Source organism: Tachypleus tridentatus, chromosome 6, assembly GCF_004210375.1.
Source record: "Tachypleus tridentatus isolate NWPU-2018 chromosome 6, ASM421037v1, whole genome shotgun sequence".
In the NCBI taxonomy this organism is placed as follows: Eukaryota; Metazoa; Arthropoda; class Merostomata; order Xiphosura; family Limulidae; genus Tachypleus; species Tachypleus tridentatus.
Genome location: NC_134830.1, coordinates 157,160,227 through 157,185,127, shown reverse-complemented (window position 1 = coordinate 157,185,127; position 24,901 = coordinate 157,160,227). Strand labels below are relative to the sequence as shown.

The window sequence follows — 24,901 nt, the reverse complement described above, 5'->3', positions numbered from 1 at the left end:
ATGTTCCATAAGGAAGGAAAGCCAGCAAATAAACCTAATAGCTACCGACCAATCAGCCTGACCAGCTGTGTAGGCAAAATACTTGAAAGAATAATCAGTAACAGACTCTCCACATTCTTGGAGATAACATCAAAATTACCAGAAGAACAAAATGGATTCAGGAAATTTAGACAAACGACAGACCACCTAATCAGATTAACCGAAACTATAATAGATAGTTTCAATAAAAAAGAATGTACTGTCGCTTGTTTCCTTGATATCGAGAAAGCATTCGACACTGTATGGCACGATGGTCTGAGGTTCCGAATGAATGAAATGGAACTACCGCGAGGAATTATTCGCTGGCTATCTAACATTTTGGAAAACAAAGTGTAGAGTGAATGTAGAGGGTACCTTTGTGAGTACTTTATTCCAGAAGCTGGTGTCCCTCAGGGAGGGGTGGTTAGCCCTATACTCTTCATCATGTATGTAAACAATATGCCACTGAAGGATTCAAATCATGGATTCTCTTCACAGTTTGCAAATGATGTGGCAGTCTGGAAAAGTGCCACAACATCAACAATAGCAGCCACTAACATACAACTAAATAGAACAAGTGAATACTGTCAAAAATATAGAATAAAAATAAACACAGCAAAAACAAAACTCGTAGTCTTTACGAAATTGACAAAACATAAAAAACAACAGCCATAATTATATATCTGAATGGCACATTACTCCAGATGGCCCCATTGGCAAAATTTTTAGGTCTGACCTATGATTCAAAACTAACTTGGATCAATCATGTGAACGAAATTAAAAATAAAGTCTGACGAAGAACTAACTATACTAGGAGTCTTATTGGTAAAAACAGTGGAGCACCTACAGATAACATACTAAAAATCTATAAAACATATATTAAACCTGTAATAGATTATGCAGCTCCAGCATGGATAACTGTAAGCAATAAAATAATTAAAACCAAACTAAAAACAATCCAAAACACACTCCTCACAACTGCATACAGAGTTCCAAGAATTATATCATCTCCGTTCATTCACAAATACTCAAACATACCAACCATACCAGATAGACTCCTACATATTACAATAATCTACTTTAATAAGAATTGGATGAAAAACGAATTATTACTATGTTGTTTAAAACTAATTGTTTGTTTGTTTTTTGAACTTCGCGCAAAGCTACAAGAGGGCTCTCTACGCTTGATCCCTAATTTAGCAGTGTAAGACTAGAAGGAAGGCAGCTAGTCATCACAGCCCACCGCCAACCCTTGAGTTACTCTTTTACCAACGAATAGCGGGATTGATCGTAACATTATAACGCCCCCACGGCTGAAAGGGGCGAGCATGTTTTTGTGTGATGAAGATTCAAACCTGCGACCCTCAAATTACGAGTCGAGTACCTTAACCACCTAGCCTGTTAAAAATAATCCCGAACATGGTTTCCAATATTCTAAGGGTCATTTACTACTGGGAAAATAACATTTCAAATAATATACCCAATTATATCCTTTTAAAACAAGTGTATATATAATCACATGAAATATATAGTTTGCACGTATAAAAAAAACAAAACACATTTACGATGTACGTACATACACACATCTGGAACAGTTCAGATGTTCATAGATAGTATAGATTCACAAGAATGTTAGTAGAATTGAATGTTTTTAACAGTTTACTAAAACAGAATCTCATTCGGACAGGAATTTCACAAACTGGAGTTGGAACTGATGGTGGGAGAATCAACATCGCCAATACATTTTAATAAGTTTATAATTTGTCCAACAAAACACCATATTGTGGTGAACAGAACAACGAGTTTGGTAACTGGACATGAAGAACACAAGAAAATGTAAGTTAATAAAAATTAATGTAAACAAAAGGCCCTTGATTCTTATAAAAAGTATTGTATTCTACTTCCGAATTAATCTTTTGTGGCTCACCTCGTATTTAGAATGTATCGAGACCCAATTCTTTTGTGGCTCACCTCTTATTTAGAATGTATCGAGACCCAATTCTTTTGTGGTTCACCTCGTACTTAGGACGTATCGAGAACCGATCGTTTGTGGCTCACCTCTTACTAAGGACGTATCCAGAACCGATCTTTTACGGCTCACCTCATTTTTCGGATGTATACAGAATCAATCTCTTGTAGTTCAACTAGTCTTACGGAATGAATACAGATTCAATCTTCTGTAGCTCAACACCTATTTAAGATGTATATGGAACCAGTTTTCAGTAATTCGTCTCGTGTTCAGGATGTATTTTCTTTCTCATCCTCTCTTCAGTACTCCCAAACATTTTGGTTCAGAATGAATCCGTGCACATATTATTTTGATACTTTGATCAGGAGTAAAAACGTCCCATCGTAGGACTGGCACTTAAGGATCGTCAACAAATATTAATAATTCTTCGACGGCTCAGAGGTAATCTTGAGGATTTATAATACAAAAATTCATATTTTAAACTCACGGTTTGCACAGCACAGATAACCCATTGAGCGGGTTCGTTTTTAACAATAGACAAAAGGCATTCAAAGAATAGAAAGTTCAAAACTTTATAAGACAAGTGGACGTTAATTAAATAGGTTATACCAAATGGTAAACCAGATGAAACACTACTACGTAGGAGATTCATTATGACGCCAATTAGCCGAGAAGAGATGGAGAAAATTTATTGAAAATTAATAGAGCCAGTACACAGAATGTTAGTCTAGACAGAAAACACGAGTGTGTATGAATACATATACACAGAACACATCACTTGTTTTTTTGTTGTTGTTTTTTTCTTATAGTAAAGTTCGCGACTCGGCACTCCCGCACCACGAAGACGCCATCACTGAACTGGATCCATTACACGCAACTGTTCACGCACAAAGTGCGACACAACCATTTGCATGCACCGCCTAAAACGTCGCCAGAAACTCCAAATGATAAGTCAAAAATTTATCAAATAAAGTTTAGATACAAGTACTGTACACAAGAGTATCGACGTATCTACACGTGTTTATGTTTAACTTACATACAGCGTATCAAAACGTCGATATGACTGATATAATACGTTGTTATTATAATTTGTGTTAAGAGAGAAAACTGAGGAAGCTACAAGGCAAATAAGAAAAAAAAACCCTATATATACAGATCTCCAAAGGGTAAGTGGTACAAACCAAAGAGGTCAAGATACAGACTGCCTGTGTGTATGTACAATTCAGTTTTAAAATAGATTTGAAATTGCAACAGGAATCATACTAGTTCAACTATTTCGAGGGCCAAAACGAGGCCCGGCATGGCCAACTGGTTAGGGTGCTCGGCTAACAATCTGAGGGTCACGGGTTCGAATCCCCGTCACATCAAACATGCTCGCCCTTTCCGTCGTTGGGGCGTTATAATATGCAGCTCAAGATTTGGCGGCGGGTGGAGATGACTGGCTGCCTTCCCTCTAGTCTTACACTAGTAAATTAGAGACAGACAGCCAAGATAGCCCTCGAAATTCAAATCAAACTTCCTCGCTGTAGACGGCTTCTGTGATCAATTAAATAATGACGTAAACGAAACGTCTGCCTCACTGCAAATACGATCTGGAGGGAACTTGAGGTACACGAAACGCCTGCCTCAGACATACTTTAAGTTCAACCAAACAACAACAAATAAAATATTGTGTATTGTGGCAGTCACTGATAAACATCAAATAACAACACTGAAAAAGGTAAAACATTTGGATCAACAAATATCTTCAAAAACAACAAAAATATTTCATATTTACCAGTTATCAGTCACGTGCTCAGATGAATAAAAAATATAACGACAAAACTAAAGACAGGTTTCGTTGCTATTAAACTTAAAAAATTATTTTCGAGATTTTAGAAGTATTAAATACCACTCGTTCTATAACTGGGGTCAAGTTGTCTGGTATTAAAGAACGCTTTGTTTATTTAACTCATCACAGACTCGGTTCGAGTGTTTGAATTGTGACAATTCTCAACTACACTAAGTTTTAACAGTGAAGATTTTAGTATTCAAATCAACATTCAACAATCCAGTGGTGTATTTACATTTAAAAATTAAAAGTTATTAATTATATACATTCATATTAATCTGCGTCAATCGATAGATTATTTATTTATGGCTGAACAGAAAAATATGAATAAATATGAAAGTTTAGAAATTACGAAATATTTGCATTAAATCAGAGGAAGTAATTGAGAGAGAGGTGTATTTGTTAACTGTGAGAGAGAGGTGTATTTGTTAACTGTGAGAGAGAGGTGTATTTGTTAACAGAGAGAGAGGTGTATTTGTTTACTGTGAGATTGTCTGATTTTATTTATACCTTAGTGATGTAGAAACATTTTCCTGATTATAAAATATGTAACGTGTAATAAAATACTATTTATTACTACTAAGTAAACACAAAACGAAACTACACTCTTAGTTTCAAAACGAAACATCCTACGTACAAATAATAAATATTCAACAAACAGTGATGTCGAGAAAACCCACTTGTAGAGAAATATATATGCAATAAACCAATATAAAGGAACCCCTTTATACCTATATTAAATAAAATTATATTCAAACATCTAACACTGTCCTTTACATTCCGACACTCAGTTACACAACCCCTTTCAAACATGTGGTCAGCTTCCGGTCAGTTACCTCTTTCTTTGTAAACCTGACGATGACCGAAGAAGGTCGAAACGTTGTTCGCTCTTCTGTGTAAAATATTTTCTCAACCTAAACGAGCCGTTTAAATATTCAACAAAGTAAGGTTTAGGTAAATAACAGACAACTATTAATAACAATATTAAGCTCCTAAAAATGGAATAGTACATGTAAGTGCCAAAGACGATTCCACACTCATGATTCTAGATAGCTGAGAGGCTTTCCACGAATGGTTTGTTTGAATTTCGCGCAAAGCTACACGAGGGCTATCTGCGCCAGCCGTCCCTAATTTAACAGTGTAAGACTAGAGGGAAGGCAACTAGTCATCACACCCACCGCCAACCCTTGAGTTACTCTTTTACCAACGAATAATGGGATTGATTGTAACCTTATAACGCTCCCACGGCTGAAAGGGGCGAGCATGTTAGATGTGTCGGGAACTCCAACCCATGACTCTCAGATTACGAATCGAGTGCCTTAACCATCTGGCCATGCCGGACCTTCCACGAATGGGCCACAACATGTCTTAATTTTGATTATACAGATCCGACGGATACATCTCCATGTTGTCCATCCGGGAGATTTTCAAATAAACCTTATTATATGATAACCCTAAGTACAGTTTAAACTCCGCAAATCAGTTGGTACAACATTCACCTGGTGAGCAAGAGGTTTTGGGTTCGATATCCGAGCCAATGATATAAAAAACACTGGATTACCACAGGTATTTAATCAACAAACCATGTACTATATCTTATATTTATTAAAACATACTAAAGCAGTTTTTAAGTTGCACACATTTATCATTATGATCTATTAAGTGACAAACACAAAAACATTATTTTAAACTTCAAAACCTTTCATCGGGTACTGAAGACAGATTTTTTTCTAATTTTGTATAACTAAGTCTTATTTTTCAAACTTATAGCATGGAGGCGCTTTCATTTCTGCCAGCTTTCACAATGTACCAGCACCATGTCACTAAAATATCACTGCATATCCAGTCACTTTTATCATCGCTAGTGCGGTACTGATAACATGCATATTTTATGACGTAACGCTTTTATTTTACAAAAGTTTGTTCGTTGGGTTGCGAGTTTTTGTTCATAAAGAAATCGCGTGATTTTTGAGCATCTGGATAGCACGAGCCCCCAAAACAGGTAACTGTTGCACAGAGACTTAAAGAAAAAGTACAAGACTTGCTCCAATTGGCCCATTATGTCAAAGATTCAGATTATGCGAGATGTTTAAATACCCCCATCATATGCTTGTACACACACAGAACCTAACAGTTAGGTGGTACCAGTTAAACAAGAAATATTATAAACAGAAACTTACTTGTATATGCTGCAAAGCTAGAGTTTCGGTTTATTAAGTTGAAACAAAAAAAAAATTGAAGTTTTATTCCGATAAAATGGAATCTCACCAAACATGCTCACCCTTTCAGCCGTGGGGGCGTTATAAAGTACGGTCAATCCCACTATTCGTTGGTGAAAAGGTAGCCCAAGAGTTGGCGGTGGGTGGTGATGACTAGCTGCCTTCCCTCTTGTCCTATAATGCTAAGTTAGGAATGGCTAGCGCAAATAGTCCTCGTGTGGCTTTGCGCGAAATTTAAAACAAACCAATCCGGTAAAACAAAGTGGAAAGAACAAAATTTCACGCATGCTTATTGAAACAGCGAGAAAGACAAACAGATGTAAGATGTACAGTATTTGGTAAATCCGAGTTCGACACGAAAAATGAAATCCATAAACCTTTTTTCTCTCGAACCTTTACTGGGATAAAGCATATTTTAACCTTTTGTCCACACTCGAATTAAATTTTTTGATACCATAAGTCTGTACGGTATTCGACGCCAATAACGTTAATCGTGACGTACGACTGATAACGACAGAAACAGAAAGACAAGGAAACGTGTCAACCATAACACAGACATTTTTGACAACTCAAGTTCGAGTCGACAGTAAACGCGACGAACGGATGGTTCCTTGACAAACAATAAATCAAACAAATATGATAAAGCAAAATGCGTACGGTACACACAGGATAGAGGGAGTTTACAACCTGATGGGTGAAAAGATGGGGTGGAGGGGGAATTTTGACAAGTAGATGAAAGAACGACCATCTTTTATTACCACGAGTGAACGTTGAACGATTATATTACTGGAGCGTTCGTTTATAACTTGACGATGAAATCGTTATAAACTCACTACATGAACACACGCACACTTTGAAATTATGAACTGGAAGACTCGCAGAACTGTAAACGTCCGTCACTCATTACCATCACTCTCAAGGAGAAACAGGAAAAGTGTAACAGCGTAATAAAAGTAGCAGTGTTCCAGATGGAACTCTGATGGGAAAAAATATCCAAAGTACCAAGTGACATTTTTTTTTAAGTTCAAACCATTATTTGGGTGGGGGGGGATGCTTACCTCATGTCCTGTTTGTTGTTTGTTTTTTTCAATTTTGCGCAAAGCTACACGAGGGCTATCTGTGCTAGCCGTCCCTAATTTAGCAGTGTAAGACTAGAGGGAAGGCAGCTAGTCATCACCACCCACCGCCAACTCTTGGGTTACTCTTTTACCAACAACAGTGGGACTGATCACCACATGTAACGCCCCCACGGCTGAAAGGGAGAGCACGTTTGGTGTGACGGGTTTTCGAACTCGCGACCCTGAGATTACGAGCCGAGCGCCTTAACCACCTGGCCATGCCGGCCGACCATACATCCTCAAAACTATTTTGCCAATACGTCACAAGACTCGCGTTTTATTTTACAAATAGTCCCATATACCAATCAATGACTTCGGAACTTTTTACGCATACAACGTTTCGGTTAAGATAGTATGTTGTAGACGAACTAGCCTAATTAGTCTTGGTATTAAGCGAAAGGTCTCGTTGACAACGGCATATCACACTAATTATATATACTCTTCTTACTGGAAATTCATATGAGGGAAGAAAAAAAAAAAGTGCTTCGCATTAAATCAGCCTTTCGTTGTAAGGTAATGCAGCATTATCTCCTAACAAGCGAATTTTCTTTATATCATTAAAGTTGTACATCCAAAGCACATGTCAAAGTTTCAATATCTGTGTATCTCAGAACGGCTGTTATGGGTATTAACACTTATTGATAAGAAAAGAACAACGTTCCGACCTTCATAGGTCATCTGCAGGTTAACAAAGATTATTTGTTCGAATCCCGGTCGCACCAAACATGCTCGCCCTTTCAGCCGTGGGGGCGTTATATGTTGTGATCAGTCCCACTGTTGTTGGTAAAAGAGTAACCCAAGAGTTGGCGGTGGGTGGTGATGACTAGCTGCCTTTCCTCTAGTCTTACACTACTAAATTAGGGACGGCTAGCGCAGATAACTCTCGTGTAGCTTCGCGCGAAATTAAAAAACAATTTCTAATCGAAATATGCTACTGCTTCCTGTTACAGTTTAATTAATTGTATCTTTAAAAAATTACCTATTTAATGGATCCAAATTTTAGTGTAAAGCGTGTCTTATAGTTAGTCTTAGCAAAATGCATAGCAAACAAGTGTTACGAAAAGAACGCATAACCAATATGGCGCTTCGTACGTACAAAGTAATTATTAATCGTCTAAACGCCATATATGGTACTCTTGTTTTCTCTACATCCATGAGACACTTTAAAATGCCCCAAAGTTTACCGTAATTTAATCTTTCTGTGACAGCCGCGTGGGGAGAAGTTGCTCCAACAAGAATCATAATTAAATCGGTCGTAATTTATTCGTATTAAATTTAAATAATTTCAAATGATAAGAATATAAACATTCTGACACTTGAGGGCGTCTACAATACATATAAAATTGGAACAATTCCAGGTTCAAGATAAAAAATAACACAAGTTCACATTTTTAACTTTTGTAGACATACATGGTTCTGTAGGTACACAACAAAACAAGTCATTAATGCTCAAACTTTCGACTCGATTTTTATATCGTACACAACCGGTGAAGGTCTAGATACTGTATTATCACAATGAATTTGGTGTGCGTATGTTTGCCTAATACGACACTCGGTATAAATAACGGAAACCTAAAGTTGGATGATTCACTCGTTTTCTATTTAAAATACATAGTTGCCCCCTAACAATGATTAGTGGCATTAAATAAACCTTGGCGTAATTCTTATTTAAATTTGAGTGACTCTTACGTTCTAATAAATTCATGATCTCATAAGCAATATGGCAAATAAAAACGTGTTTTTTTTTTCTTTTAACCGACGAGGTCATGAACCCCATTTATAGTTTTAGGGTCACAAGGTCAATACACAAAAATAGATTAATAAAGTCAATATGTTATCTCTGCATCGACTGATCCTGGAAGAAAGGAAGTAATGTTAGATGTCTCAGTTGTACACTCCACCCTTTTTACACATGAAATGATTCTGGTGTAATAATAACTAATGGATTGCTATTGGCTGTAGAGTAGAATAATAACTAATGGATTGTTATAGGCTGTACAGTGGAATAACTGGAGGTATCGAGCTCCAATATCCAACATGTAGTTCTACATGTCAGTTTCCTAGCTTGATCTGAACTTCAGACGTAAATTGACTGTTTCCTTCCTCGTTTCTTTTTTACTACGACTACTTAGTTTGTGGTTTTGTAGTTTAAATTTCGGGGAAAATGCAATCATATTAATGACTATTTGGTCCAAGCGTACGCAATGAGCTATTCTATTTAGGTACCTAGTTAAATACAGTATTATACGGACTATTTCGATTAATAAGTGAAGTTTCCTCCATGTATATTTTTTATATATATTCACGAAAACGTTAAAAAGCATCAGAGTTGATCTGATATGTGAAAACTGAACGGTTACTGTTTTTTGTTTTTTATTTATTTATTAATAAGTTATTCAATTCCTTCTAACATTATCTGAATGGTAAAATTCTTTTTAAAAATGATGGTAAACATATATCATAAACACATAGTTAAAATACGCGTGGATAATTCCGATACTACCGAGTTTAAACCGTGATTTGACAAAAATTTATTTGCATATCCGCTTATAAACGGCAAACCGCTGGGCTGATTGTCACCAAATCTAGTTTTAATCTTTTGCCCTCTCACTAAGTAATATGGAAGGAAGTACGAGTTCATTTTTACCCCTCTCTATGTCGCCGCACAGCCTGCTTTCTTCCCTGTACTTGTATTCGCTTATAACTAACGAAACGCTGAACCAATTGTCACCAAAACTGTCATGCACCATTAAGGTCCCCAGGAAGTGACATAGAGGGAAGTAGGCATTCGAAGTCCACACATTTTCTCCGTGCACTGAACAGCACGTAGTAGTAAGATTTAATAACGTATTATATAACAAACCTATCCAAGTGTTTTAGTTTTACCACGTAGCAGAAACGCAATTATCAAAGTCTTATCTGCCATTTTTTCTCCAAACTCTAACTAGAGTTAATAATAATGTAATATTTTCAGAACGGGGTACTAAACTAAACAAAGCAAATCTCAAATGATACAGGCCTAAACCTATAATTTATAACTCGCTTATATATCGGTGTAAATTACACAGCCTTATGAATACTTTTATTTTGAAAATTCGAAAAAATTCATTAATATTACACTCAATACTGGTATCACATAAAATCAATCTTTTTTTATCATATTTTATAATTTTATTCATCAAGCACAAATGAGACAACTAATATACGCGAACGATTTTTCAAAAATACTTTCGATTTATTTAAATTGTGGATACCAAAATACGTAATAACATATTAAATAAATTGATAAGTGTGAAATGCAACATTTAAACAATTTTAATTTTACGTGACCGTAAGTTTAACTTCTAAGTCAAGGGTATCCACTGCTATTTAATACCGAGAAAAATGTAGACAGCAACTTTTAATGGTTTCGAATATTAACTTATTAGACCATATGAATATACAAAAAAAAACAGCCTACCTTGTGTTACAAACGACTTGCTGATATTAAAAAGTCTAAATTAAGTCATTCGCCAGGGTTTTAAATCGTTCGTTCGTTCGTTCTATTTCACTAGTGCCAGCAGTAGTACTCAGTAGGTTAACACTAACAGTGTAGTAGTAGGAGTACTGTTTCGTCGTACAAATACAGTCTAGCACTAAAGATTAATCATATGGCGTAACAAGTCACACTGCGACTCATACTTTAAATATTTTTGTCAGGAAACGCGACTGATTTAACTGTTCCCCAAATGTATTTTTGACCTTAGTTTTTGTTTCTTCCATAAACATGAGTCATAACAGACACGTCGTTTTCAAACCATAAAACAGAACTGTAAAAGCACATTAACCCTGAACAAATAACAAAGTCTGCGTTCAACATCACCAACAAAAGTTTGTAATGTCGCCCCATCTATTGGATACAAACTAAAAAATATATTTCCGAGCATTAGAAAAATATAAAAAAATCCGCGATTGCTTTTTTGTTGTTGTTGTCACACACACACATATATATAAATGTTCATATAATCCGCATAAACAAGGTATATGGTTAATTCATATAAAACCAAAAGGTGCACTCCTTCGTTAAATGGGTCATAAACAAAAATGAAAAGTATTTACCACATATTACGCTTTTTTGTTCTGTTTGATGCTTGTCAGCTGTTTTTCACGTAACCTCCAAATACTGGTAAGGACAGAAGTCTTTGCGAAGTTAACCGTTTCATAATTGCAAGTAGGTAATGGTGTGTGATAACTTAAACATCAAAATTAAAGCAACACTTAAAAAAAAAACTGAGATAAAATTTGAAAACTGGAATTTTGAATTATTTTAGGTAGTAAAATAAATCACATATTAAACAGTAGAAAAGCTAGAGAGAAAGGCACGTAACCCGAAAAAAATTCAACACAGTAAGAAGTCAATGACCTTGGCTGTAGTTTAAACGTTCATTAGTTGCTAAGGTGGCACTTGAGGAAAAGTAAAACTTCATATCGTGTAGAACTTGTAGATAAAGACTTGAATAATATGGTTAGTTTAATGTGTGAATTTTACATACCTGAATATCCCGTGATGTTATATATATATATTAACATTTTCGTAAGTTCTCCTTTGGAATATACTCAGAACCCACTACAGTTACGTGAATTAAAGATCATTTTGACTGCTTTTGATCCCAATTTCTGATTGGTCAGATACAGACAGATCGAGAGAATGCATATTGAGGATGAATATTTTCTGGATGATTCATTTTTGTTTTGAGAAAGAGAGAGATTAGATTCGTTTCTGTTTTAAATGAATCAAGATTAAATGTTAAAGTCTTGCTTGTGTTTTAAAATGTGATTTGTTACCTTCGCTCATGGTATAAGTAGTCTTTACTTCCTCTTGCCCCCAGGTGGAACAGCAGATTGTCTGCGGACTGAGTTTCGATACCTGTGGTGGGCAGAACACAAATATCCCATTGTGCAGCTTTGTGCTTAATTCTAAACAAAAAAAAAACTTCATAGTTAAATAGATTTAACTTCATTTTCCAACTAAACCTATCAACGAGCAATATTCATTTCCACTTGCACGATCCTCGTTTCTTCTATTTTATTAAAAAATGAAGCTTTGATTTTTTGTTTCAGTTTCAGATCAAGTCTTGTCTTTTTCATTCTACTACTACAAATCATTAAACATTTGTCATTCTATAAAGTAGGTCCTCGAATGTCCGGTTATTGCGGAGATCAATCGCCTATGTAATAGGTTTAAACTTGAACTGTCATATTAGGGCATCTAAGAGCACGAGAAATTTTTCCCTAAACTGTTATCTGGATATTTTGTAACTTAAGATTTAATGAATGTAAGAAAGTGTAGGCTACAAGTGCTTAATCTAAGAAGAAAAAACACGAAATCCAATTTTCTTTCTTTTGGATAAGGGCCTTATAAATGAGAAAGTTAAAAATGTTGATACGTAGAGTGACCATAGTCCAAAAACAAAGCAGGTTTCAATTCCATGAGAGAAACAAACCTATTCGGCAAGTCTATCAGAAGTCTTCTGGACCATAGCATTTTAAAACCCCAATCAAAACTTCATCAACCGAAGACTAAGAGGCTGTCTTGGAGTTGGCTAGAAATAAAATTTCAGCTTTCTACATATCGCTAAAATGAAACGCTGTATTTAGCAATATCACTTTAGGTTTCCTTGAAGTACCCAAGTGGCTTAGCGGTAAGTCTACAGACTTCTAACCTTAAAAAACCGGGTTTCAATACCCTTGGTGTATTTAGCACATCTAGTTCATTGTGTAGCTTTATGCTTAACTGCATACAAATAAACAAATACCTGAGATAAAAAATGTTACAAATCAGACATCATGACATCAAAGTGGATCTGAGGGTCACTGGTTTTTGGTGAGTAGAAGGTATAGAGCTGAACATTTAATACAATAACTTTAGTCTTTCAAGAAACTATGCAACCAGTAGAAGACTTTAGCATGGTCCAAAGTTGTGCGATTCCTGAAGAAAACTATACATTCAAACAGTGCCAAATGTTGCTTCAAATTCAAGAAAGAAAGCGGCTGTAATTCCCTTTCCAGCTAAGGCAATACAAATATATTACTAGGAAGCAATTAAAGAATATATTGTACTCCTTCCAAAGTAGAAGCAAGAGATGATGGAAAAAGTCTGTTAGCATATTCATTGGGTCCAAAAAGTGAGTAATTAATCATATATTTGGATATCTTAATAATTCTGTACAGGAAAAAATATAGAACACCAAGGGCAAAGATTAGGACTTTATATATAGATAACATTAATGGAAAATTCCAAAAAGGTGGGTATATTCCTACTATTCAGCTACCATAAAAAATGGCTTATATAAAGTAAACATGTTGGTGCAGTGTATATTGATGGAAAACTTCCAAACGTTCAATCATTGTGAATGAATCATTTCTGGGATCAAAAGAGTCCTTTTCCACTCCTTTTGAAGTTAAGTGTCATTAGAATTCAGCAATCTTTCAGACAAGACTTGTTCATATAAATATATTAACATGAAACATATACACCAGAATTTTCAGATGGGAAAATAATAAACCTGTTTTCATGAACCAAGCAGCAATCCTTTTCACATAATGAAACTGTCAAAATATGTTCCAAAACCATAAAAAAAACAGTGTCCTTATTGGACGATAGACCGGAAATTTTCCCAACTAACCATTTGGAAGTATTCCTATGTCATTTGATTTTAAAACAGCAGATTCTATAGGTCTACAACTTTAACTCAGCAAAATAATTTAAACCGGCGTCGAACTGCTTGGCAGTGAAGAGCCAAAAGTTCACTATATTTTACGACGGAAATTATGAATATGAACCTTTTAATGAGGTTTAAAAGGGTAAGAAGGAAACCGTATAGTCTTAATTAAAATTTCACTAAAGGCTGAGAAATCTCAGGAGGACATTATAAAATGAAAAGAGAGACAAATCATTGAGTTCCAAAATATTTCCAAATGGAAGAACAGGAAGTACAATAACCAAGAACAGGATTAATACATAGAAGATAAGGTTTTTGGTTTTTTTTAATTTCGCGCAAAGCTACTCGAGGGCTATCTGCGCTAGCCGTCCTAATTCAGCAGTGTAGGACTAGAGGAAAGGCACCCAGTCATCACTGGATTTCTGTTATAAATTATGTATCGGTTCTTGTAATTTTGAGGTTAAGAAATAATATTTGATTGTTTTCTTCTTGTTCACATGTGAAGTTAATGTTGGGATGTATAGAGTTAATGCGATTGAAAAAATTAAGTGTGTGTTCTGTAGATGTGAATCCCGCAACCGTGTTATCTACATATCTGTACCAGTATAGTGGTGGATGTAATGCTGTGTTAATTGCTTGAGTTTCAACTTGTGTCATAAAAATATTGGCTAGAACTGGTGATACTGGGTTGCCCATGCTTAGGCCATTTGTTTGTATATAGTTGTGGTTGTTGAACATGAAGTTTGTCTTCATCGTGGCGAATTCGATGAGGGTTGCTAATTGGTTACTGGGAATGTCTACAGATGGGTTAGGGTCTCGGATATAGAGTTCTAAGGATATCTTGAAGGCTTCAGCAGTTGGAACTTCTGTAAAGAGGGATATAACATCGAAACTGGCCATTAAGGCATTATGATTAAGCTGATTAAGATTAAACTTGAAATTAAAAGAATCTTTGATGAATGAGCTGGCTGATGTTACATATTTGGAGAATACCTATGCTATGTATTTACCAAGATTGTAATTAAGTCAAATAAACACAACAAAACCATAGAAAACACTCAAATACTAAATAAAGAAACAAATATAAAGAAACGCAAAATTAAAGAAGCCTTACTTATACAACAACTTAAGCCTAAAATAAACCAATACAAAGGAACACCTTTATACCTATATTAAAAATAATATAATAAATAATAATAATAAAATAAATAATATAAAATTATATATTCAAACATCTAAGCACGCCCTGTACATTCCGACACTCAATTACACAACCCCTTTGGCGGTGGGTGGTGATGACTAGCTGCCTTCCCTTTAGTCTTAAACTGCTAACACAGATAGCCCTCGTGTAGCTTTGCGCGAAATTCAAAACAAACTCTATGCTGTGGCCACAACAAGTAGGAGGAAGAGGTCTAATGTACCTGACCCCAAATACCTACGCAGCGAGACTCGACACAACGAGTATCGAAATCCTACTTTTAGTGTTATATGCCTTCAAACTTACCATTGAGACCCTGAAAATATGGAAGAATTTCCCAAACAGAAATAATCATTATGGATATAAATAGTTATTTTCTTCTTGAAAGCTTTGATTTCGTTAAATATCAATAAAATAATTAAAATTATATCAGATAAAATCTTAAATAATTTGTACAAAAACATAATTACATAATATAAGAACAGAAAGGCTAAATTATTGTATTCTTTATTTGACAGCAATCTATTATTTGATAACTGAAAAGTGAAAGCAGGCTTGGGCTTGGCCTGGTGATTATCATACTTAAAAGTTGATCAGAAGTCCAAGGTTCGAGTTGCAATATGCAACTCAACACATTTTACGTTTCTTTGGTTACAAGCACATCAGCGTTAATTGAACTATTACATTAAAATTAACTACGTAGGTGGCGGAGCTTGCCACTAGTTGTTCACCCTCAGGTAAGAAGTTCAAAATTAAAGTTGGATTTGTAATTATGTCTTTCATCTTTTCATTTGCTTATGGTCTCCTGCTGGGACAGCCGTTAGTCTACGAATTTAGAACGCTATAATCAGGAGTTCGATTTTTCTTGGTGAATACAGAATAAGGTTGTTGTTTTGAATTTTGCACAAAGCTACTCGAGGGCTATCTGTGCTAGCCGTTCCTAATTTAGTAGCGTAAGACTAGAGGGAAGGCAGCTAGTCATCACCACTCACCGCCAACTCTTGGGCTACTCTTTTACCAACGAGTAGTGGGATTGACCGTCACATTATAACGCCCTTACGGCTGAAAGGGCGAGCATGTTTGGCGCGACGGGGATGCGAACCCGCGACCCTCAGATTACGAGTCGCACGCCTTAACAGAATAAGGCCCAATGTCTTTATTTTAAAGAATATACACACATTTATGGATGTCAAATGAGTTGCATTTATGTTTAAAATATCAAATGCCAAATGATAAGAACACGTTTCTTTCTCTGTGTTGTTGTTCCTGTCATTTTCAATATTGTTTATCTTATTTTCATATATTAGATTTTTATTATTTAAAACAAAAAGTAAAGAAATTAGTTTACTTCAGTCCTCTGGTGGTTATTGAGATAAGTTTTTGAGTGGGTCATTAAGTTATAAATTTATCATCGCTGTATTTTCGAAAATATATTAAGTTAGATGTTGGGTTACGCGTTCTCGGTTGGTTAAAATTTAGATTTGAAACAGGAAATTGATTATAACTTTCGCATAGTGTTTTTCATGTGAAAATTATGGTATTAACATTAATTTTGCCAATTAACAATTTATGATCCGAAGTAAATTTTTCGGCACTTGTAAACGTTCAGTGAAGCGCAGAAAGGCTTAAAAAGTAATATATTAGTTTTCTTTCTGGCTGTCACGCTATCTGATTTTAATAACAAGTGTTAGTACTACTAGGCCTAACTTATTAATACTAGTTAGAAGTACTAGCGCAAAACTACTACTGTCGATAATTATTCAATATAGGTTTAGTCATAAGCCTAATTGTCTTGAGCGTTAGGGCCTAACCGTAAACGTCAGATTCGTTCAGTCGGTTACTGGAGTTTATTCATGAAATTTGAAGGATTTAAACAGGTAACTCGTTGCTTTAGGTTTGTCCAAGATATTTTTATTTTGAAATAAATAGGATTTAAAGTTAACTTTTTAGATTTCGTGAATGTGTAATTGGATGTTAATTCAAATTTAATTACATATTCAAGTTATTGTTTCTTCAATAAAATGTAGGTTGGTCGTAAGGTTTTGCCGAGCTTGTACTTATGGATTAGGAGTTACTGAGTCTTTGAAAATGTTTGTTGCTGTGTGTCCGTTATCATGGTACTGGTATTACTACCACTGAGACTTCTGTTAGCTGATGTGGGTAGTACACTTGATCCCCTAGTTACACGTGTAGATGATACATTTAACGTATTCTTAAGAATTAGTTTAAACACAAAAGTTAAAGAACTTTAGCATTTTTAGGCTTATTTTATTCAGCTTGTTTCTTATTTTACTATTTTTTTGAGATGCTGAGTGTAACATTTACATAACTATTTAGTTTCATGGTAATTATAGTACAAAATTTTGATTTTTGGGGGGAGAGTATTTTTCTTAAATTAATTTTTTTTAAATAATATTGACTGAATGTAATTTTAGGCATATAAGAGAGGACACAATATCAACAAGTTGTTTTAGAATTTAGTTTCAATTGGTTTAAGCTCTTAAAATTATTATTAGACATTTCTTTGATTGTCCGATGATACATATCACACTGTTTCCAAGTGATGCATGTTAAATATATAATAGTACTAAAATATTTTAGTTATCACTATATAAAATTTTAAAACTATGTAAAATTTAAGAATTAGTGTAGTCCTTGAAATTGGAAGTTGATTAGTTATCTTGCACTAGTAAGAGATACCAAATACTAAGTATGTAATTTATATTATGGTGATTTTTTGTAATGCTGTTGTGTTTGACTTCATAATCATAATATATTTTAGTGGATAACCTGGCAAAAAAATGTATACTATTTTTAACCAGTTTAACATGACATGTGAGTAATGTTTTAATTGCATCTAGAAGTAGTCAAATGTCTGAATTTAATGACCTGTTAAAAAACATTAGATGCAGATAGCCCTCCAGTAGCTTTGCATGAAATTCAAAAACAAAAAACAAACAAATAAAACATTAGAAAAAATTGTTTGAGTTCTAGATAAAATAAATTAATTGTTTCTAGGACTAATATTGTTTACTGGCATAGATGTAACTGACATGTTTCTGTTCTTTCCAACAAACTTAAAACTAGTTTATTTTAGGACACTTTTGGATTGTTCTTGGTTGAAGACAAGTACAAACCAACTCTGTTTTGATTATAAAGTAATATTACACTGTAAAGAGTTTATTGGTAAATCATGTTGTAATTCACTTTGAGAATAGCAGACATGGCTGCATGTCTTATTTATAATGGTTTTTAATAATTAACTCCTGCACACTTCCATAATTAGTTTTATAGAATCTTGTTTAGTACTGTGATAATTTATTTAACTAAAACAATTACTTAACAGAAGTCTATTTGTACAGTTGCTCATAATTGGCAAACAACTAAATTAATTAGCAAAAAAAATTGAGAACATCCTTAATGTTCCCCTAGTGAATGCTGGGAAGATTGGTATTTAACCATAATCCCACTAGGTGTCTTCTCTGTGCTTTGAATGGTTACATCAGAAAGTATTGCCTTATTTTAAAAGATTATATACCAGAAATGTTTTTTTTCTAACCTTGTTATTTTTTAACTTTCTTAAAACTTATAAATACTTCTGTTTGACTTGTTCAGGGTTGGAAGAACTATCCTTATCATAATCGTAAATATTGATAAACAAACTTTCTCATGCTTGTTTTTTCTGTAAAATACTTAAGTTTCAAGAGTAGTGATAGTTTAATGTTTGCTATTTAATAATTCTAATAAAGAGGTCACCCTTTATATTATGTTTTAGTTGCTCTTGGTTAAGGATTCTTTTATAAATATTTAACATTATGAAGCACATGTTTAAAATTATACAAATTAAAAGAAAAAGAAAAGCTTTACATGTGGGTATTCTTGTATGTGTAATATATTTTTATTCATTAATACATATTGAGGAATGAGTGTTGAGAAAGTAGAGAGAGATTTGATACATGTCTGTTTCCAATGAATGTTAGTATTCTTAGTACTGGTACATAATAAATTCATTTTTTTCACAGATTGTATGTTTCTAAGAAAAGCGTCAGATACAGTAAACATGAATCATACAACCACTCCACAGTCTCCGTCAGAGAACGACAATAAACGAGAAAATCAGCCAAAAATGTCTGGAAAACTAGTTCAGTATCCATCGAGGTTTTCTGCGTATCTTCTCTCCCTTCGTCCGTGGTCTTTCAGTACATCGTTAGCTCCTGTCGGACTTGGTGCTGCTCTTGCCTACAAAAGTACTGGACACTTTGACTTCAGTATATTTCTTGTGACCTGCTTGTCAGCTCTCTCAGTGCATGCAGCTGGAAACGTCGTAAACACTTACTTTGATTTTCTGAAAGGTATCGATAGCAAGCGTAGTGATGACAGAATTCTTGTTGACAAGATTTTAACTCCTGACGACCTTGCCCATTTAGGAGTTCTTCTCTACGTTCTGGGATGCGTGGGGTTTATCGGATTAGTTCTCCTCTCTCCAGCATCAATGGAGCATCTTGCATTAGTGTATTTCGGGGGATTGTCCAGCTCTTTTCTCTATACAGGTGGCATTGGGTTGAAATACATTGCTCTTGGTGATGTTTTAGTGTTGGTTATATTCGGTCCTGTTACAGTACTTTTCTCGTACATGACTCAGACTGGAACCTGGGACTTGAACACACTTTTTTATGCCATGCCATTAGCCCTTAACACGGAAGCCATTCTTCACAGCAACAACACCCGTGACGTGGAGAGTGACAGCAGAGCAGGTGCTGTTACGGTCGCCATTCTTATAGGCTACACCTGTTCTCATATTTTGTTTGCTTTTTTGTTGTTTGTGCCTTATATTGCATTTACTGTCCTAGGTTTTCATTTCACTAAATGGTTCTTACTTCCTCTGATCACACTTCCTGCTGCATTTGACTTGGAAAAACAGTTTCGTAACGGACGGCTTCAGACTTTACCGAAACAGATGAAGAAGCTAAATGTGTACTTTGGTCTGTTCTACCTGATTAGCTGTATTATGGCAGAACCACATAATTTACCATGGTTAAACATCAAATAAAATATATAGGAGATAAGTTCACAGTTCTTGCAGCTGCTTACATTAATTGGTGTTTTTCACCTAAATGCATTGTATTTGTAGCTGTTTTGAGTTTTCCTTTGAAAGTGTAATAGTTTATTTCTGACATGTCAGTGTTTGATACGTAGCTAAGCTTTCAAGCATATTCTCTTGTAGTTTTTTTTGTCATTTGATGTGAACTGGAAGAATATAATAAAATCTGATTATTTAAAAAAAACAAAAACTGGTTGAAGGACATTTGAAATGCTGTGGTCATTAAACTATCTGATAATGTGGCATTGGAGATTTTAATTTGTGCATATTATCATGTGAGTGAACTGTGAAGGAAAGTCTGGATCATTTTGTGTTGTTTTTGACAGAAAGGAAAAAACATTCTTTTATTATTGAATGCTACTGTTTAACTCTAATTACTGGTGGAAACATACGAACCTTATTGGCTTTTTAAATACATTTTTCTAAACTAATTATATGCATAAATACTTTTAAGTCCCTAGAGCTTTCATTACAAGGTCACTAGTAATATACTAATTTTACAATAAAAATTTAGAACAGAATTAACCCCAGTAAAAACTGTTTGGATTTTCTAATGTTTTTTTTAAGTGATTAATTTCATTTTAGCTCTTTAAGAAACATTAACATCTGAAATTATTCAATGGTCATGTATGAATAATAAGATAAACTTTGGTATTTAGTAAGTAAAAAAATTATCCAATACATTACATTCATTTCACTTTAAATTCTTCGGTTATTATTACGTAATTTATATAGAAAATCAACCAACTATCTGATATTTTTTTCTAACAATGTTGGACAGATATATATTTCTCAGGTTATTGTCTCTCCTGTCAAAAGTGTTAACATTTTTGTCACTTCCTTACTGTAACAATTGATTCAAAAACGAGGGCCCTAACCTAGCAAGATTGGTTGATTTTTTTGTGTAAGGCTTTATCTACATGTACTTAATGCAAATGATTCTGTATGAAGTTTTTCTGTTGATAGAAGGATAAAAAATTCTCCCTTGTATACACCATGTTTGATTTTTTGCTACTGTGTTATTAACGTGATGTGTTGTTCTATTGGTGGAAAGAAATATAAACCTTCATAGTATTTTATGTAAATAAATTAATTGCATAATCTGAATCATAAATATTATTTAGACAATGGACTTGTGTTTGAAAACTTTAACTAAATGTAGTGTAAGGTGTGGATATACTGTTTGTCACTGAGTGTTATTTATATATGCACTGTTATATATTTATGTAAGGCAATGGTATTGTTTCATATACTCATTAAGGCTCAGCATACCTTTGTAAAGTTGACACACAATTTTTTTTTAAGTGAAAGGTTTTGCAAACATTTTTGTTGAAAGGTTTTAGTTATGTAAGCCTTTTGTTATTATTTGTTCAGAAATTAAATTTGAATTTTGAGATTGATTGGAGATACTAAAATATCTTTTATAGCATACAAGTTGTTTCTTCTGTGCCTGTAGAAACACTGCAGCATGTACACAGCTACTTGTGTTACAACTGATAAATCTTTGTAATTATGTGAATCAACTTTTGTCTGTTTAATTAATGCCTAGCACTTATGTTTTATAATAAAAATGGATAATTTCTATTAAACATTTTTTTTTCTCCATATAACTCTGTTTGTTTGACTTTTAGGGTGCTCAGCTCACTATCTGTGGGTTGCAGGTTTGAATCCCCTTCATTGTGCATCCTTTATCAGCTGTGGAGAGCATTATAATGTGAGAGGTAATCCCAATTTTAACAATGATAAAAAGAGTTGTCCAAAGACTGGTAGTGGATGGGTGTTAATTAGTTTTCTAGTGTATCACTACTAAATCAGGAATAGTTAGTGCAAATAGTCCTTGAGTAACTGAGTGAAACTTAAACAAATTGGTAATTCTCAAAATTTTTTGTTTAGGGCATATCTGAATTTCATATTTTATCTTGCCATTTCACTATGAGATCTAACACTGTTTGACCACTTTTTGTAAATGTGCATCCATTTCCCCCCACTGAAGAAAGTCTGTGACCACAGACTGAGAGCTGTCATCTTAACCCAGTTATGTCTAATTGTTTATAGTTTATCTATTCATTAGTTAATTTATAATTTTTTATTAACATTTCTTGTTAATTTATTTTTATAATATAACTTTTCACCAATATTTTCCCTTTGAGTGAATGAAAGTATATGTTAATATGTAAGTGAAAACCTTTGTAAACCCACGAGCAGAAGAAAAAAATTGGTTTTTGACTTGAAGTTTTGTCTTTTCTTGTGGTACTTTGGAGCAGAAAAGTAGGTTTTGGTTTTAATTTGAACATTTCTTCTCTGGGTGGTTGGTTTAGAACAAAATACATTTTGAAGAAATAAGTACCTGTGAAAAGGCTGTAAATGTTAACTGATAAGCTAATGGTTTGGTTGCACTAGAGAGGGTAACAGATGTGCCAATATATTTTTTTAACCAAACTGCTAATAAAACTTATAAGCTATTGAATTCACTGCCTAACATGCAAGAGAAGATGGAAGATCTCCAGAGTAAAATACACATTTATAAAATTGTAAGATTGTGAAGTAGTAATTATATAGTAAGCTTGTTTGTAAACTGTGTGTCTCACAATACAAACTAGACTTCAACAGGGTTTGTTTATTTAAAATTAATGTATTTGATTAATTTAGAAATCAAAGTTAACTTGTATTTAAAGTAAACTTGGGAAAACCTGGAAATATCAGGTAAAAGATGTTCTCTGTGGCAGTGGCCACAAAGTACTGAAATTTCATGTGTTAATATTTAAATGCAAGTGACAGTTACTTAGATTATAATATTTCTATGCATGGGTAAGTTCAGTTTTTTTTGCCTCACTCATGTTGGATGGTTCATTGGTAAACTTGAAAGCTTATAATGCTAAAATTGAGGGATCAATCTTTGTACTGGGTGTAGCATAGATAGTCCGTTGTGCAGCTTTTTGCTTAAGAACAAACAGATGTGGCCCCTCTAAAAACTGTTAGTACAAACTGTTAACAAGTATATACAGCTCAGTTTAATATGTAATTTATCACTTGACATTGTTTTATTATTCCTTAAGTAAAATATGACTATTCCATGCAACCTCACCCAGGGAAAAAGAACTTTTCCCAGTTTGTCTTAGATTTTCTTGAAAAAATTCATTTTGTTTTATTCAGCCATGCAAAATCCTACTAAAGTCGTATTACATGACTAAATAATTGAAACTTAGGTTTTTCAAGGAAATCTATGACATGAACTGGGAAGTCCTGGGTGAGTTAGCATGGAATAACCCAATAGTTAATTTATACAATCTTGAAGAATGTTTAATATTTAGGTAAACTTTATTGTAAGATCTTGTAGTTACAAGTATAAATGTTTGATATATTATTTATCCATATGATACAGGAATAAAATGTTTTATTTATTAGTGCATAATGTCTTGGGATTTGTACTTGACAAGAAAACTATTACAGTTGACTATCATTAAGAGAATTCAAGTGCTACTTGTGTACCTACCCCAAACATGATCAATCAACCTTTGTTCTGGCTGTTTATGGGAAGTTGTATGTATTTGTAAACAGTGCATTTCCTTACTTTAATGTATTTATGTTAATTATTATTATGTTTGTCAATGTGCTGATTATGTAACTGTTTCTGTTTTTACTTTTTCTTGAATCTTTCAATTTAGGTAAACCCATCAGTGATTTTTAACCATATTTTTATTTGTTCATGAGAAGTTAATTTATAAAACTTCATTTTAAAAGCTGGAATGAGCTTATAAGCATGGATATTATTCAAAGTCTATATATTTTTATGGAATTTAAGCAAAAGAATAAATGTTATATCAAAATGTTCTAGTGTATGTATGACCTTATACCATGTACAAAACATTTAAAATGTGTTAAAGTACTATATATTAATTTAATAGGACAGCATGGACCATAGGTTTTTCAAACCAGACTAATGAACACAGATGTGTTACAAGCTACTTGTTTATAATGTTTACTTTTGATTTTTAAATTGTATGTGCTCATTTTAATCACATGTACATATTTAATGATTTTGTGAACTATCCAAGTATATATATATATATATAACCTATTTGTAGAATGGTACCTTCCTTTAGTTTGTCACAATATTTATTATTTCCTTGTGAAAACGACATTGCATTCAGTGTAGTCTTCGAAGAGATACATGTATGTGTTTGTGTGTACAACCTGTGGGAAATTCATTTATTCTTCTTGCCAAATGTAGTGTGTGCAACAATTTGTCATACTTTCATATTGTATAACACCCTCTGTGATGGTGCTTTATGGATGCGTTAATTGTTGGTAAATAAAACAAAATATGAAGAACTGCAGTATTTGATCACTTTTCACTAAATAAACCTGCAAGCATTTCAAATTAGCCTATTTAAGCCTCTGTAAATAATGTTAATAGTCACCTAGTGGTAAGAAAGGTTAAAACATCTGTAAAATATTTTTTTTTCATGAAACCTTTTTATCTTGGGAGATTTTTGGGCAGTGTTTACCACCTTATTTAAATGTGATTGGGTTTTAAGTTGTATTTTTTCCTTGTTTTTGATGGCGTTTTGAACTGACATATTTTTCCCAACCTGAAGATAAACACTACAAAATGTGTTAGCTATTGACAACACTAATAATGTTCCATAAAGGTATAGGAAAAAGTTCATCACAACCTCCTGGTACTTTGTATGGGAACTAAACTAGTCTTAATACATCATATAATTAGTTTGGGAATTACGTGTA

The 24,901-nt window shown here is 33.9% G+C and overlaps 2 protein-coding genes across 9 annotated transcripts in view; one reads left to right on the top strand and one right to left on the bottom strand.

Moving 5' to 3' along the window:
* LOC143254217 (uncharacterized) overlaps nucleotides 1-11,274 on the bottom strand; it is a 60,052-nt gene extending 48,778 nt beyond the window's left edge. Inside the window, exon 1 of one of the 4 annotated variants that reach the window (XM_076509008.1) lies at nucleotides 11,254-11,274. The gene's annotated coding sequence lies outside the window, so the exon portion shown is untranslated. Of the gene's footprint in view, nucleotides 1-393; nucleotides 578-10,615; nucleotides 11,038-11,253 lie in introns of those variants that run through there. The other 3 variants (XM_076509006.1, XM_076509009.1, XM_076509007.1) reach the window with 3 other exon arrangements.
* The window catches only part of LOC143254218 (ubiA prenyltransferase domain-containing protein 1 homolog), a 28,507-nt gene extending 4,027 nt beyond the window's left edge, over nucleotides 1-24,480 (top strand). The window contains exons 2-3 of one of the 5 annotated variants that reach the window (XM_076509011.1): nucleotides 1,706-1,854; nucleotides 19,077-22,384. In XM_076509011.1, the coding sequence (XP_076365126.1) occupies nucleotides 1,836-1,854; nucleotides 19,077-20,104 (1,047 nt within the window). In that variant the 5' untranslated portion in view covers nucleotides 1,706-1,835 and the 3' untranslated portion in view covers nucleotides 20,105-22,384. Of the gene's footprint in view, nucleotides 1-1,705; nucleotides 1,855-16,395; nucleotides 16,949-19,076 lie in introns of those variants that run through there. The other 4 variants (XM_076509013.1, XR_013030108.1, XR_013030109.1 and 1 more) reach the window with 4 other exon arrangements.
* The last annotated feature ends 421 nt before the right edge of the window (nucleotides 24,481-24,901 follow it).